Source organism: Heloderma suspectum, chromosome 3, assembly GCF_057233095.1.
Source record: "Heloderma suspectum isolate Gila_16-S chromosome 3, 16-S_ref, whole genome shotgun sequence".
Lineage (NCBI taxonomy): Eukaryota > Metazoa > Chordata > Lepidosauria > Squamata > Helodermatidae > Heloderma > Heloderma suspectum.
The window spans coordinates 196,993,462-197,008,849 of record NC_139460.1 but is presented as its reverse complement, the minus strand read 5'-3'; the positions used below and the strand labels follow the sequence as shown (position 1 = coordinate 197,008,849).

At 41.9% G+C, this 15,388-nt stretch overlaps 1 protein-coding gene across 2 annotated transcripts in view; it reads right to left on the bottom strand.

Annotated features, from left to right (window-relative positions):
* Nucleotides 1-15,388, bottom strand: part of TSPAN14 (tetraspanin 14) — a 71,218-nt gene that overhangs the window by 8,099 nt on the left and 47,731 nt on the right. For both annotated transcript variants that reach the window (XM_084845284.1, XM_084845283.1), the window contains 3 exons: nt 12,150-12,200; nt 4,541-4,687; nt 1,996-2,166 (listed from right to left, as the gene is read on the bottom strand). In XM_084845284.1, coding sequence (XP_084701410.1) covers nt 1,996-2,166; nt 4,541-4,687; nt 12,150-12,200 — 369 coding nt within the window. The remainder of the gene's footprint in view (nt 1-1,995; nt 2,167-4,540; nt 4,688-12,149; nt 12,201-15,388) is intronic.

Sequence of the window (15,388 nt, the reverse complement as noted above, 5' to 3'; positions counted from 1 at the left end):
TGTTTTGCTATATATGCACCCCACCTTTCCTCCAAAGTGCTCAAGGTGTCATACATGGGTTTATCCTTACTATAATCCAGTGAGGTAATTAGGCTGAGAAGTTGTGACTAACCCAAAGTCATCCAGAGAACTTCATGGCTATGGCTGGATGTCGATTTCAACCCAGGACTCCTCTAACCACTACGCCACTCAATGCCAAACCATAGCCACATTTGTACTGAGTGCCAAACCATGGTTTTAATGCTATGTGCATGAGCTGGAATGCGCCACAGCAGAGCCAAATTACTAAAATCAATTTCATACAATAAAGCCAAGACCAGTACAAAACAAGTCAGCATAAAAACATGCAAACAAAACTTAAAACCACACTAAAGGCGCGGTGAAATACAAACGTTTCAGCAGCTTACCTGAAGCTTAAGAGAGAGGGAACCAACAAAGCCTCTCTAGGGAGGGAGTTCCACAATCTGGGTGACACTACAGTAGTTGTCTTGTCTTGTATCCCAGCCACTCATGCTTCTAAAAGTAGTGATCAAGGACAGTGTGGCAAGAGGTGGTCTTTTGAAAATCCTGGCGTCTAACTATTTAGGGCACGGGTGGGGAACTTGTGGCCCTCAAGATGTTGTTGGACTCAAACTCCCATTAGCCCCAGCCAGCATGGCCAATGGACAGGGATGATAGAAGCTGGAGTCCAACAACATCTTGAGGGCCACAAGTTCCCCACCCTGGAGGAACTGGGGTGATGTGATCAGAAAAGTGGGCATGAGAAATCAGTCTGGCCATTGCATTTTTGTACCAGCTGAAGTTTCCAAACACTTTTTGGAGTCTCACACACAGCACATTACAGTAATCCAGTCTGGATGCAACCAGGGCATGTGTGGCAGTGACCAGAACTGCTTTATGCAGAAAGCGGCATCACCAGCATACCAGATGAAGCCATGGAAAAGCGCCCCCATCCATGGCTGCCACCAGCGCAACTAGAGATAAGGCCAGGTCCACAACATTCCCAAGTCTTTCAAAGAGAAAAGCAACCCCATCGAGAACAGGTCACATCCCAACTCTGGTTCAGCAGTCCTACTGACTTTTCCCTTGTCTGGAATAAGACTCAGCTTATTAGCCCACATCCAATCCATTACTGCACTAACCGATTCAATACACCTTTGGCATCAAATGAAAAAGAGAGAGAGAGCCGGGTATCTTCCATATATTGACGACATCCAACCCCAAATTGCTGGATAATCTCTCCCGGCGGTTTCATGTAGACGTTAAATAGCATGGATTCATGGATAATAAAACAGAAGCCCATGGCACCCCAGAGGCCAACGGCCAAGTAGTCCAACAGGAGTCCTCCAGCACCAGCTTGTGGGATCTGCCAGTCAGATAGGGCCAGACCCACCACAAAGCGGTGCCCCCAATTCCCATCCCGGACAGGTGCCCCAGAAGGATGGGTGATGGTAATGATCATGGTTCTGTGCAGGGGTAATCTGTTCAAACCATTCAAGTACTACAATTCCATGGTCGAAATTCTTCAGAGAATCCGATAAATGGCACAGAGTTAAAGAGCAGCCATTTTCTAGCCCTTTTCCTGCCCCCCTTCTCTGTGTGTGTGTGCCACCCACTTCTTTCTCTGCTGCTGCTGCTCGGGGAGGGTCAAATCTGAACTGGTCATATGCAGCTATTTTTTTAAATTAGACTAAAGGCTGTATAAAATTAGGCCAAGGGTCGCAGGACCGCAGGTTGCCTACCTCTGCTTTAGGCTGAAAAGAGAGATTTCCAAACACCGGAAGAGAAAAATTTGCATGCTGCATGGCTGTACCTCTCCCTTTGGGGGCTTTCTGTCATGCTGCCAATATCATTTCCCCTGCAACTCATCCTTGTCTATACTCTTCTTATCCAAAGATTTTTTTAAAAAAAGAAAAAACACTAGCATTTGCTACTGGTTTCACAATTTAAAAAAAGAACCATGCAGGTTAAGGACAATTGATCAAAACAGCTTACCATTTTCTGCAACGAATCTATGAGGTTCTGCAGGTCAATGTCATCCCGGTAAGACTTAATATTGTTCTTGAAGAATGTCTCCACCCTGTCTTTCACCCAGTCTTGGAACAAGAAAGCCAGCACTGCTACCGCCAACTCCATGACAAAAATGAGCACAATTGTGCCACAGAACTGCAAAAGGGAGGCACGGGGCGGGTTATGGGGAGAGGAATGAGGTTGTGCTCAAAAGCAGAAGCAGGCCGGTTGTTTTCCACCCATGTTCTAGGGACCCCTGGAGGCTCCTCAGGATTTAACAAAGAGTTCCTCAATAAGATCAGTAATTGTGATCACGTTTCCCTGAAAGAGAGCTTGCCCACAGCTTGCCACTGATCTTCCCCTCCAATATCAATATACAGGGATGGGGGAGCATTGGCACACACTAAATTCCATGTATCCATCTAGTTCCCCATTGAGTATCCTAAAATAGGCTCAGAACTCTCTTCAACACACCATGGTTCCTTGGCATACAATGACCCAGTTCGGAAATTAAACAACCTATGGTCAACAAACCCAACAACAAACCATGGGTTAAAACTCTGGGCCACAACAACCCAGGAACGGGGTTGTTTCAGTGAAAGAAAGCAGGCAAACAGGCAGGAACTTGCTCACACTCACAAAGAACCCATGGTTTGTTAACCATAGATTGTATGATCATCTGAACTGGGTCACAGTGATAGGGAAAGGGCTCCCCCAGAAGGTAGCAAGTTTGGAAACCACTGAGGTAGGCCAATGAGAATTTTCATGCAAAGCTTGCAAAGACCAATAAAACTGAATGGATAACCCCTCCTCCCTCAACACCCTCCCACCCAATCCTGTGAAAGAGCTGTATCTCCTTTGGTTCTAGCAATCTGTAAAATGTGTTAAGACTCTGTCATAATAAACTGTACTGAACAAAGAAACAAGAAAGCTAGGCGGAGAAAATGGAATCTTCTGAAATATGTGAGCCTGAAAATAGAGTTAACACTTTTGTGAAAACCCACATACCCCATTTAGTTGAGCTATGAGAGAAACTGAATTTGTTTTAACTTTTTAAAAAGTCTCTCAGAGCTCTTTTGTCCCTTCTTCTCAGGAATTCCTGAGTAATTAATATGGATTTCCCATATCCAGTATGTTGCATCTATGATTAATGTTTTGTTGCATTTTGTTTGTGTGAGGTTAAGTTCAAACAACACAGAAGGCTAAGAGATACAATTAAAACAGAGAAATATGTTAATACTCACAACAAAAGACTAAAGTACCATATGGATTGTTAACTACCTTAGTCACTACAAAGTAGAAAATAAATGCTCTTCAGTCCCCACACTCTGAAAATATTTTTCCCTATGTAATAAAGAGTTACTAATATTGTGACAATGTCATTATCACCTTTCCTATCCCCCTCAAGTGAACCACCACAAACTCCTCCATGTCCCCTACTGCCAAGGCCTTCGCATACCATTTCTTGGTGGATGGAATCTGGCGGAATTTCCAGCACTTGGCCGCCACTAAAAAGGCAAAGCTAGATATACATTCTAGAGTGTGGTAGAAGAGGTCTCTACTTGCACTCACTGCATTTCCAAGGGATATGTTTCCTTAGCAAAGAATTCAAGCAGAAACCACGTCTTCACACTAGAATTGTAGATCTTGTCTTCGCCCCAAAATTCACACAGGACCCTATCTTTATTCTTTACCATATATCCTCCTATGCAGACAACAAGATAACTATAAGCGGTCATTTTGAGAAGGATCTTAAGAGTCTCTTCCCAATAACAGCTGGGCATAACCAACCCATGGGCAGAAGATATGGATCTGACTGATGACATTTCCAGCAGCCTAGCCATCATTCTGACAGTGGTTTAAGATGCCATCTACAGAATATGTTATACTGTGTTTCTTGCAGTGTTAGACATAACCTGAACAAAGCTGCTGATTTTGATGCTATAGTTTAAGATTATTTCAATAAGTTTCATAGCATGTCCAATTAATGATTTTAGCTGATTAATCACCTGCCATCTTAGCAATTGTACAGGTCAACCAATTACACAAAACCAATTCTTATTTTTATTGCTAATTGCCTTGGATGTTTTATTATACAAAGGTGATTAATACATTGTATATACAAATAAAAACTACAACATGGATGCCTTATGATTATGAAGGGAGATGAGAGATATTTAGGACTTTCAACAGGAAGGCCATCCTTAACATTTTATTTTTCATTACACTAATACTCCAAAACTGAAGTAAGCTCACAGCCCCACTGCGTAGAATTGGCCTTCACTGATCAATCAACTAACACTTGAGTTGATTAACCTTCTGACTGTTATAATTTGGGATGCTTTCATTTAACCTAGCTCTACCAGAATTGCACAACAAACAAATAAAATGCATCTCCATGTAATGTCCAGGCTTACAGGAACACAGACCTGTACTTCTTTGCGGCTTTTTAACTAGTGTTTTCTTTACTTGCACCCCAAAGCAGCAGATGTTACACACAAAACATACACCCCACAATCCAACTACTTACGAATTTCAGAAGGCAGATGTTCTCTCGCAGGGCTCCTATACAGCCAGCAAATCCCAGAATGAACATTACCCCTCCAACAAACAAGATAAGGACCACAGGGTCAAAGCCAGGGAGACGGGTAATTTTGGATAAGTCAGACAGCACACCCTAAGACAAACAAACAAACAAACAAACAAAAGATAAAGAGTGACAATCTGCTCTGCTTATACTGATTAATTATCACTCTGAATTATAACTTTGAAACACCACTCGAGCAGCACTATGTGTGTGCCAAGATTCCACAGAAGTGCACAAAAAGTGCAGGATGAGGCAGTGGGAACAGGACACCATTTCCAGAGGTCTGTTTGCTCACTCTTCTTTTAAAAATAAATATAAAACACTGGATGCAAGTTTCTATCCCTCATGACTGCAAAGTGTGGGAATCCATGTTGTAATCTCAGAAGCAAGAGAAAAGGTTGAGTAAGATCTCCATGGTTGGGGGCAGAACTTCAATGTCCTTGGTCTTTCTGGGATGAGCAAAATAAGAACTAAGCAAATTTGTGCTATTTGCATAAAACATAGATCATAGAACTTGGCTTTCTTGGCAGTGCATTTTGACTGCCTAGGCATAGAACTTTGTGCCTCAAAACAAAACAAAACAAGCAACAAAACCCCCAAGACATTGTTTTCTTGAAAAAATATAAATTTTCATTTTTTAAAAAACTTTATTTGCAATTATAACAAAACAAAATTGGGGGGGGGGGCTACCAACCACAAGACCAATAGAAGGAACAGAACAACAACAACAACAAAAGCATATCAATTTGCAATAATTATTCACAACACCAATAATTTTTTTTTAAGAAGGGGGAAAGAAAGATTTGACATTTCCGTTTCAAACGTATACATTAATATAAAGAAATCATATATCTAAATAAGCATCCAAATGAAATTGACGACTGTAGGATATATGTTCAAATGCAGTAAGAGCAGTAAGTTCTTCAGACTGCTGAATAACTGGTGATGGGTGTTTATCCTTCTGGGCTTGAAATATGAGTCTCTTTGCAACCGTTAGGGCTTTCAGAGTCCACTTTTGCTGTCCAACTGTTAATCCCCATATCACAGGAATATAATTTAAAAGTGCATGAGCGTCTGCAATTATCATGGACTTTTCAAGAGCAAAATGTATGCAGGCAATAACTTCCAACCAGAATCCACCACACAGTATGCCCAAATCACATGTGTTAGTGATGCACTGTGCACATTACAACACTAGTGCACCTAGCCAGCTTCTTCTTAACCAGCCTCTGTGGTGTCCAATACACACAAAACATCACTTCTTGTTGAATCAGCCTCAATTTTAAATTTACAGAAATAGTACATATGGAAACTACGGCCACTTTCTATGGCATTCCAATTCCCTATTCCATTCTTCTCTAACATACTGATCATCCATTTTATTACATTCCAAAAGACATTTATAAATAACTATTGTAGGCTTAGCTTTCTGTAAAGATCCATTTAATTCCTCCAACAATACAAGAGCTGCTGAAGCACTAATTGCTAATGGCCCATATATAGACACCAAAAGGTGCTGTAATTCAATATACTGCCACCCAGCACTCGATGATAAGTGGTATCTACACCACAGACTTGACAATAGTACAAACTGATCGTCTGATCCCATTAACTGAACTAAAGTATAAATTCTACTATCAACCCAATTCCTCCACAACAAAAGGCTGTTCCTCTATTTTCAAACCAGGATTCCCCCATAAAGTTAATTTAGCATGAGAATATGGATCAAACTGCAGCCGACAAAACATTATGTGCCGGGTCTCTGTAACTCCTGAAATTGCAGGTGGAGCCATTCCTTTCTTTTTAATCTGCCTAGAAGCTAGTGCCATCCAGCCAAAAAGAGGTGTCAGATACTTTGGATCCAAACAGCTCATGGAGGAGTATAAAACGAAAAAGATGTATTTCAATCATTGGTGTGAGATAACAGATAAGCCTTATGATATAAACAAAGATCTGGAAAATTAAATCCTCCCTCCCTAATTGGCAACTGCATCCTTTTATGTGAAAACCGGGGAGAAGCCCCCCCACACACACACACACAAATAAACTTCTGAAATGCTGCACAGAGTTTTTGAAAATACTTTTAAGAAATATATTACGCAATACTACACAATACATAAATTATCGGTGGTAAAACATTCAAGTACACTAAGCTTACCCCAAGTACTTAAATTAAGTGATGCCCATCTTTCCAAATCAAGAGATATTTTTGCCTGCAGTACACTTACATTCACTTTAATAATTTGAGAAATATCTCTCGGCACCTGTATTCCAAGATAGGCTATAATGTTGGGACACCAGTGGAACTGCCATTTAGAAGCTACATCTGATAACTTCATACTACCTACTGCCATTAATTCAGATTTTAACCAATTGATAGTATAACCTGAAAACTATCAATTAATCTTATTAATTTTAGCATAGGAGACTCTAACTTACTGACAAATAACAACATTTTGTTATTGTTGTTGTTGTAATAATAAGGTTCAAGACAGTCTTGTATGTTGTGGGAGTATTATAATTGCAATGTAGTGTCGATATGAGAACATAGGTTATAAGATATTAGGTTCATTATAAATGTAAAGAGAGAGAGAGGGAGGGACGGAGGTTCCATTCTGTAAACTGGATTGTGTATGAATTTAATTCTGTAATGCAAGGGTGCACAACCTTTTTGGCCCATGAGGGCTACATCCAATGTGGATGTGTGGCCTCTTTCAACCTCCAGAGACCCCTACATCTCAGCACACAGGGATGGAGGTTTAGCCCTCCCCTTCCTACCAATATCTAGAGATCACTGGGGGTTGGAAGAGGCTTTCACCTCTCCTGTTCCACAGCAAACTCCACTGAGACTGAGGTTTGTCTGCCACTACTAGCAACGGGAAAACAGCAACCACAGAAGTAGGATCACTGGGGTTTGGGAGAACCTTTCACCTCTCCCATCACCCAGTGATCCCCAGTGAAATTGCTGCATTCCCCCACAAGCTGCAGATCAGCTGGGCTGCAGAGGAAAGCGGGTGGGGTTCTGCCAGCTTCACAGAGTGTGCCAGGAATAGCCACAGTCCATGGGCTGCACACTTGAGCTGTAACGGATGAACTGAAATTTTCGATGAGGATATAATGTATGGAATGCTTGTATGAGATAATACGTCACTTTATTTTCAGAATTAATAAAGAATATATCTTCCATTTGCAAGTTGCAATTCTTGCAGGGCGTAACTTCCACCAAAAATGTCTTAGGCAAAAGGACGGATCGCATCCATTTGGATACCTACAAATCATGCTAAATCTTCAGGTTATGAAAGTTGTACTTTATTTATTTATTTGCTTGCTCCCCAGGCAGAGAAACGTGAAGGGGCTATGCCTGCATGTACACAAAGCTCAGGACAATTCTACTTCCAATGAGAAAGGTGTGTGTGTCACCTGACAGGGCATTAAATTACAAAAAGCCTGCATAATTTTCCTTATTACATATTACAGTGTTTCAGCTGTCGACTTCAGTATATACCTAAATATGTAAAACGCACATGCAACCAACATGTTTAGAAATATCTGCGTCATATAGGTAATTTGTCAGCTGTCTGTCAAGTATATAATGCGTAGCAAAACCCAAGTGTCATCTTAAAATGGCCCTAAAAATATCTGTTCTGCCAGCCCATTTGAGAACCTTGCAGCCAAAAGAAAGAGGCCTCCACTAGATGGTGCTAACAGGCTGAGCAGTGCCTCGACTAGTTTGATTTGTTTTGGAAATAGCTGCTAGTGTAGCTGTAGTATCCATTTCCTGCACCAGAGGGAAAGACACAAAAGAATATCATTTCTGGGCAGATTCAGTAGCTAACATATATCGCTAAATAAGCTAATGATTCTCAAGGCTGAGCCAAGGGCTTACTCTTGCTTCTCAACACCTGAATACTTAAGTTCAGGAAGTGTATCTAGGTGTTTAAGTAGCTCCATTCAGATACACGCCCTCAGAACCACCTTTAGGAACTCAAGGAGAAAACATGTTCGAATGCCTAGGTGTGATGGGGTGAATTTATAGATTAATGACTGGGGGTGGAGGGTAAGGGTGACTATCCCACAAATTATTCCAAAGCACCAAAGGTGAACTGCTTCACGGGAATGCTATTTATCAAAAGCACACTCTTGGTATTAGCCTTGGGTTTCCTTTCAAAACAGCAGCGCCAGCTATCAAAATAGTGTGTGCGGGGGGAATCTTAGCTATCCAGAAATGACATGGGTCACCGACTAGAATGTGGACTGAATGTTAAGTGTTAAGATTTGTGCAAAATGAAAAGCATTATTAAAACACTCAGAGTTCGATCCAAAGAAAAGTGAGTGGAAGGAAAACAGCACTGCTCTGCAAAACCTTGCACAAGCATCCACAGAAACTTTTGCACAATGCTATAATAATACGGAGATTCTGGAACAGTTCTTATGTTTTTGCTTGCACAAGTGGAAGAACATCTTTGGATTTAGTTTCACTTTCCCCATGCGCGCTCTCATCTAATGCAGGGTTTAATAGGACTTCAGTGAACAGAAAAATGCTTTCCACATGCAGAAGGGAACCTTTGGATCCAACATTTACTGCTCAAAGATGGTTGTTTTGAATCTCTGTGAGGCTTTCATAGGAAACACTGAACCAAAGAGGCAGAGGTCCAATGTAGTTGTGCCAATTGTGGCAGTTGCGGGGGGGGGGGGGAAGACACATGGGCACCAATGAGATTTACCACTTATCTCAGCCTATATACTAGTAATCCCCATTTTCATCTGTAAATATGTTGGAAGGGATGAGGCAGTGTGGTGACCTAATTAGAGTGCTGGACTTCGACTGGGAACATGTGAGTTTGAATCCCAGCTTGGCCCAAGGTCAGAAACTGAGCTTCGTGATCTAGTTGCAGTCGTGCAGAATGGTTGTGAGGATACAACAGATTAGCCCCATCCATGTACACCAACCAGAACTCCTTGCAGGAAGGGTAGGAAGTAACTGGGAAGGCTAAATAAAATGGTTCTCATCTTTTATATTGGTAACATCCCTGTTATCTTGCAAAGAATTGTTTCTGTTCCCTTTTCATCCCAGCCACTCTTCTCCAACTATCATACATGGATCAATCTACTGCACGGATATACTCTACTGCGATGTCAGATTTCCATGGCTGCAGCCGTTCTGGGAAGTGCCACTCAAATAGCGAAAAACAGCTAACTATCACAACAACAGCAATTCACAAGGAGGGATGTTGGAGAAATCCTCAATGGGATCAAATGAGTTTGGATTTCTATGAATCCAACTCACGGATTCTGCAGCAGACCGGCTTCTCCCGAGTCACACGGATTTGGCAGACTTGCATACCCGCGTTTTTTCTTTCTGGAATTTTACGCAAATTTTGCTGTAGAGAAATACATATAATTTAAAAAAACACTGGCCAAAAATGTGCATTTCCCCCATAGGCTAAAGCATGAAAATGCGCATTTTGAGCTGGGCTTGCGCATTTTTGCAAGTGTGAATTTGCAGAAATGTGAATTTGTGCAAATTCAGGAAAGTGGGAAAAAATCCGATTCCATAAATGAGCAGACGACAGAACAAAAGGCACCTGACAATCCACGGAAAGCAGATGGAACGGATTTTACAAATTCACATGGAAAGCAGGAGGGGGCAAAGCTGACCACTAGAATGTAAGTAATTTCTCGGGGGGAGGGGTTGTACAAGATCCACCAAAAGCAGCTTTAACATAAATAGCAAAACCAGAAATCAAAAACAAAGATTTAAATACACATTAAAATGCTATAAAACATCATTACTACAAAGCAGAAGGTAACGATTTCAGGTCCTGCCATCCTAAAGCCTGCCAAATAAGAACATTTTAATCTCTCTGTTAAAGGGCTGAACTGAACTTGCGCATGTTAAATCAGTCCATGGTCCCTTTAAAAATGCAAGGAGGAGGAGGAGTGACAGCACCACAGTAACTATTTTCTCCTGTATCTAGAGCTTTGCCTGTTTTGCATGAGGCTTCAGATATAACCTCTAATTTAACTTAAATGTAAACACGCCAATTATCCCTTTGCCTTCTCTCTTCCTGCCTTGACCTGCAAATCCTATCATTGTCCTATGGTTAACTGCAGAACAGCCAACATGTTTAACAAACTCAAAACCTACAATCCTATAAAAAGGAGCCATTTGAGAGGGCATCACCTTAGCAAAAGGAAAGCAGAATTCAAAAAGGATTGTAGGCTAAAGGGAATGTTTTCCCCCCTTCAAACCAAGCCCCACTGATAAACTCAAGGTGGCAGGCAGAGTGACAGAGAGGTAGAGGGACAGAGAGGCAGAGGGGGTGGGAAGGGGTCTGCTTTTTCATTTTATCTCAGGACTTCTGACTTTTCTTGCAGGAGCCAAGTTTCATACAGAAAGAGGGCTGAAGGTTTTTCAGTTCTAACACTGCTGCTTAACTTTGTCAGATCTGATCTTCTGATCTCAAAATGTATTCCCAGTAGCTCTCAGGTAGGTTTTGCAGCACCTCAAGTCATAGAAACTTGAAAAAACATTGCCCCAAATTAGGCAACAAATATAGGAAGTTAGTCATCCACACGTCAGGATAATTCCAAGCCTTGATTCAAACGTTATCATACAGCATAGAAGCCACTTTGCGGGGGCAAGATCCTACATCACACCAAAAACAGTTGTAAATCTAAGTCATGTAAGAGACAGGTATAATATAGATATTAAGCACACCAAGATCAGCAGTCCAGATAAGTGGTGAAGGGTAGGAGACAGCATGGATTCCTCACTGCTTGTTAAATGCTTGAAGGGGTCCTGACAGCACAATCTTGTATATGTCTACTCAGAGGTAAGTCCCATTAAGTTCAATGGGACTTACTCCCAGTTAAGTGTATATACTATCTTAAAGAGCGCCTCCGGCAACACCAGAGAGGCTGCTTAACAAGATCAGCCTCGGATGGCCTTCTCTCTGTCCCATCAGCCAGGACAGCTAGACTGGTGGGGACGAGGGAGAGGGCCTTTTCTGTGGTGGCCCCCACTCTGTGGAACTCCCTCCCTAAGGAACTCCGTCATGCCTCCTCTTTAATGAGCTTCCGCCGTGCATTAAAAACGTGGTTGTTCAGGCAGTCATTTGGGGTGGGTTAGGGTATTTTAGAAAATGTTTTTATTGTAGAATTTTATTGTTTTAAAATGTTTTATTATATGTTGTACATCACCCAGAGTGGCTGGGTGACCAGCCAGATGGGCGATTAAGAAATTTAATAAATAAATAAAGCTACAATCCTATACACACTGACCTGTGAACAAGTCCAGCTGAAGTCAGTAGGACTTACTTCTGAGTAGATCTATATAGTATTTGGCTGTTTGGATTGTCGTATAAAATCAAGCCTCTTCTCACGGAGGAAATAGCATTCGTTCAAATCATTCTCTTCTTCTACAGAAGTCCAATGAGTACAGAAATTTGAACTGCTCCCCTTTTGCGCATCCCAGTGTATTTTTATATATTGGTGCAAAATCAGTTTCCCATTCAGAGGATACAAACAGAATGGCAGCACATTTTCTTACCTTTTCACTCCAGGCCCAAAGGCCAGCTCCAAGAAAAGCAACTCCAGCTAACTAGAAAAAGAAAAGTACAGATGTATTATTTGCTGGAAAGCATTGTTTCATCATTGTTCCCCACCCATAAACAATCATAATGATGACATATGTGCATCAAGTTTTCCTAATGGCATGGGAGAAGATGCAAGGTCATGAAATACTGGATACAGGCCACCTGGCACACGTGTGTGTGAAAGCTTCATCTCTAGATGACGTTTTTAGAACCACTGCTCCGCCTTTAGGTATAAAAGGATTCAGTACAAATCTAAAGCAATGTGCATTGTTCAAAAACTAAATCCTAACAGCATACACATGAACTGAATTGGATGTTACTATCTTGAGACTATGGTGGATAGCTCGATAAAAATGTCAACTCAGTGTGCAGTGAAAAAAAGGGAAATCCCTGTTAGGGATTATTAGGAAAGGGATTGAAAATAAAACTGCCAGTAATATAATGACTAGACATAAATCTATGTTGAAGCTGAATTTGGAATACCATGTGCAACTAGTCTCAAAAAGGCTATCGGAGCTGGGAAAGGGTATCCCCCCAAAAGGACAATGGAAATGAACAAAGGGAGTGGAACACCTTCCCTAAGTAGTGAGGGAAGACAGGCCAAGCAAGGATTCCCATATAATTGGGGTGCGGGGAGAGTCTTTCCCCCAGACATAGAAAGAAAATGTTGCTTTAAAACAAAGAAAGCCATACAACATTCTAAAACCTATGGGGGCTGAGGGCACATATGCCAACTGAGAGCAGCGCAGAAACAGACTGAGGGGGAACCCCCAAAGTGGAGGGAATTGGCATCCTCCGAGCTCAATTCTCCCCTTCCCCATATGAACCCCCCCCACCTCCCACCCTGCAGCTTAAAGGACCAGGGAAGGAACACATTTAAGCCAACACGACCCCATTAGGCTCTGTCTCCTGCTGACTCCACAAGATCATGGGGAAAGAGAAACATCTTGCAAGGAAGCAGCCAAGTCCCAAGCTGCCACAGGGTTCCTTTTGCCTACAGAGTCAAAAGGAGCCAAGGAGACCTGCCCCAGCACCTCCATCCAAGCCCGGCATAGGCTGACACAAGCAGAGGGGCTATACCCAGATGTAGCTTCATGGAGCTGTGAAGCGGGAAGTGGAAGAAAGGGAGGGAGGAAAGACTCCCTCTTCTTGCCCCTCTGCTCCTCTGTCTTGGGCAGGGGCGGCAGGGAGGGGAGGAAATGCTCCATGTTACATGGAGCTACAGTTGGAAATACTAACACAACACAGAGGCCAACATCAATTGCCAGAACACAAAAGAACAGCCTCTGGAACAGGATTATGATTTACGTGGACTCTTTAATCATTCTAACAAGGAGGTTTTCTAAGGAGAAGGTAAAGCAGGGAAAGTGATGAAATAGGAATAAAGTCAGTCAGAGAGGGGGTGGTGAAACACCTTCATATTGAAATTTTGAACTTATTTATATGCTTCATTAGGACTGCTCAACAGTTTTTTCTCCCCTGCTAGCAATATCAGATTTTGATTTTCTGATTGAGATGTAGCATCTGTCTTGGTTTCCACTGCACAAGTGTACATTTCCCCCACTGCCTATGCAAAGGGTGTTTATTTTCAGCTCCAAACAATTAACACAGCTGGGTGCCATTTCTGCTTCTGCATTTTTCACAAGAAAAATGGTCAGAATGAAAAATAACAAGGTTCAGCATCATGCGGGTTCAAGATGGAAAGCAGGGCACAATATGCCATTACAACTGAAGTCTCATCACTGGGCCCATTGTGAAACCATAGCAGAGATGCCCTGAACTAATTCCTCTATGTAGTAGATGCCAGTTTCATGTTCCCACATAACTTTTTGACCTAAGCATGCCTAAGGGCAAAATTACCCTTCAGTGCCTTTCACTGCTTTGTCGGGTCCATTCTCATCTAAAGGTATTTATCCTTTCCCAGCTGTTTTGTTACAGAAACAAAGACAATGCTTGTATTTTATATTTGGTTTGAACAGTGGCCCTGTACTCTAGTTTTTTACAAAAATACAAGGTTTTCATGATACTCCATGTTTTAGCACATGAGCGTGTGTGTGTGTGTGTGTGTGTGTGTGGTATTTTCTCCTGACAATATGTAGAGACAAGTTAGGACCTCACAGATGCATGAAAGGGAGGAAACTGGGCTCAGAGGATGTGTATCCTCCATATCCAATTTCCACTCCAATCCCAGGATCTTTTCAGCATTAATAGGAACAGTTCCTCTTACCGACAAAATAATCCTTTGAGTGGGATCTAGATTTAGAGTAGACCCACTGAAATCAATGGGCAAGTTTTCTGGCCGCAGGCTTGATCAGGATGACAAGGGTGGCTTCCCCAACCCAGAGAACTTCATAGCAAGAGTACCTCGAGGACAGGGGTTACTTGCAGCAGTGAGGCAGTTTTATGCAGCGGTCCTGGGGTGACTGTAATGTATGCTTGACTCTAAGGGTCATCATTCAGGTAACAGAAGACACAAAACGCACATGCACTAATTGTGTGACCAGCTCACATATTAGATCCAGAAATTGAAATGGGGCACACTGTCTTCACCGGCACTATAACTCACAACTGCATTCATGCTTGGAGATTATAGGCAGTGATCTCAATCCAGTGGACTGCATCAAGGCTTTAAAAGACCTTTTAGGCCGCCTCGAGCACCATTTCCTGGTAGAAAGGTGGGGTATAAATAAAATAAACAAAAGGCTAAAAGATAGTTACTAAACTAGTGTGGTCAGATGTGTGTGCTTTCTTTGATTTTTAAAAAAACTGCTCACTGGCATAAGCACAAAACACCTCCAATTATAATTGATCATTCTCATGTGTTCACCAAGAGTATGCATGTATATTGAGGTTTTTAAAAAAAGACTGTCAAAACAGAAATAACCATAATGATTTAGACAGCTGCTTTGGCTTCCACATTCAGTGGGAATATTGAGTTCCAGAATTTCAAAAGAGACACAGGGAGCCAAGTCAGTAATGGAGAGGGTGGAGAGAATTTCCATACCAGCTTCCGAATTCCTAAGAATTCTCCTGCATTCCTAGGACCATCACCTTGACTCCCCAAGCCTGCTTTGAAATCTTGGAGCTCAATGTTGCTGATGAAGGTGGAAGCCAAAACCACTGTCCAGAACATTTTAAAGATATCTCCTTTTTTTTACTACTTTATCACCGGTGTGACAAACACACAGAACGG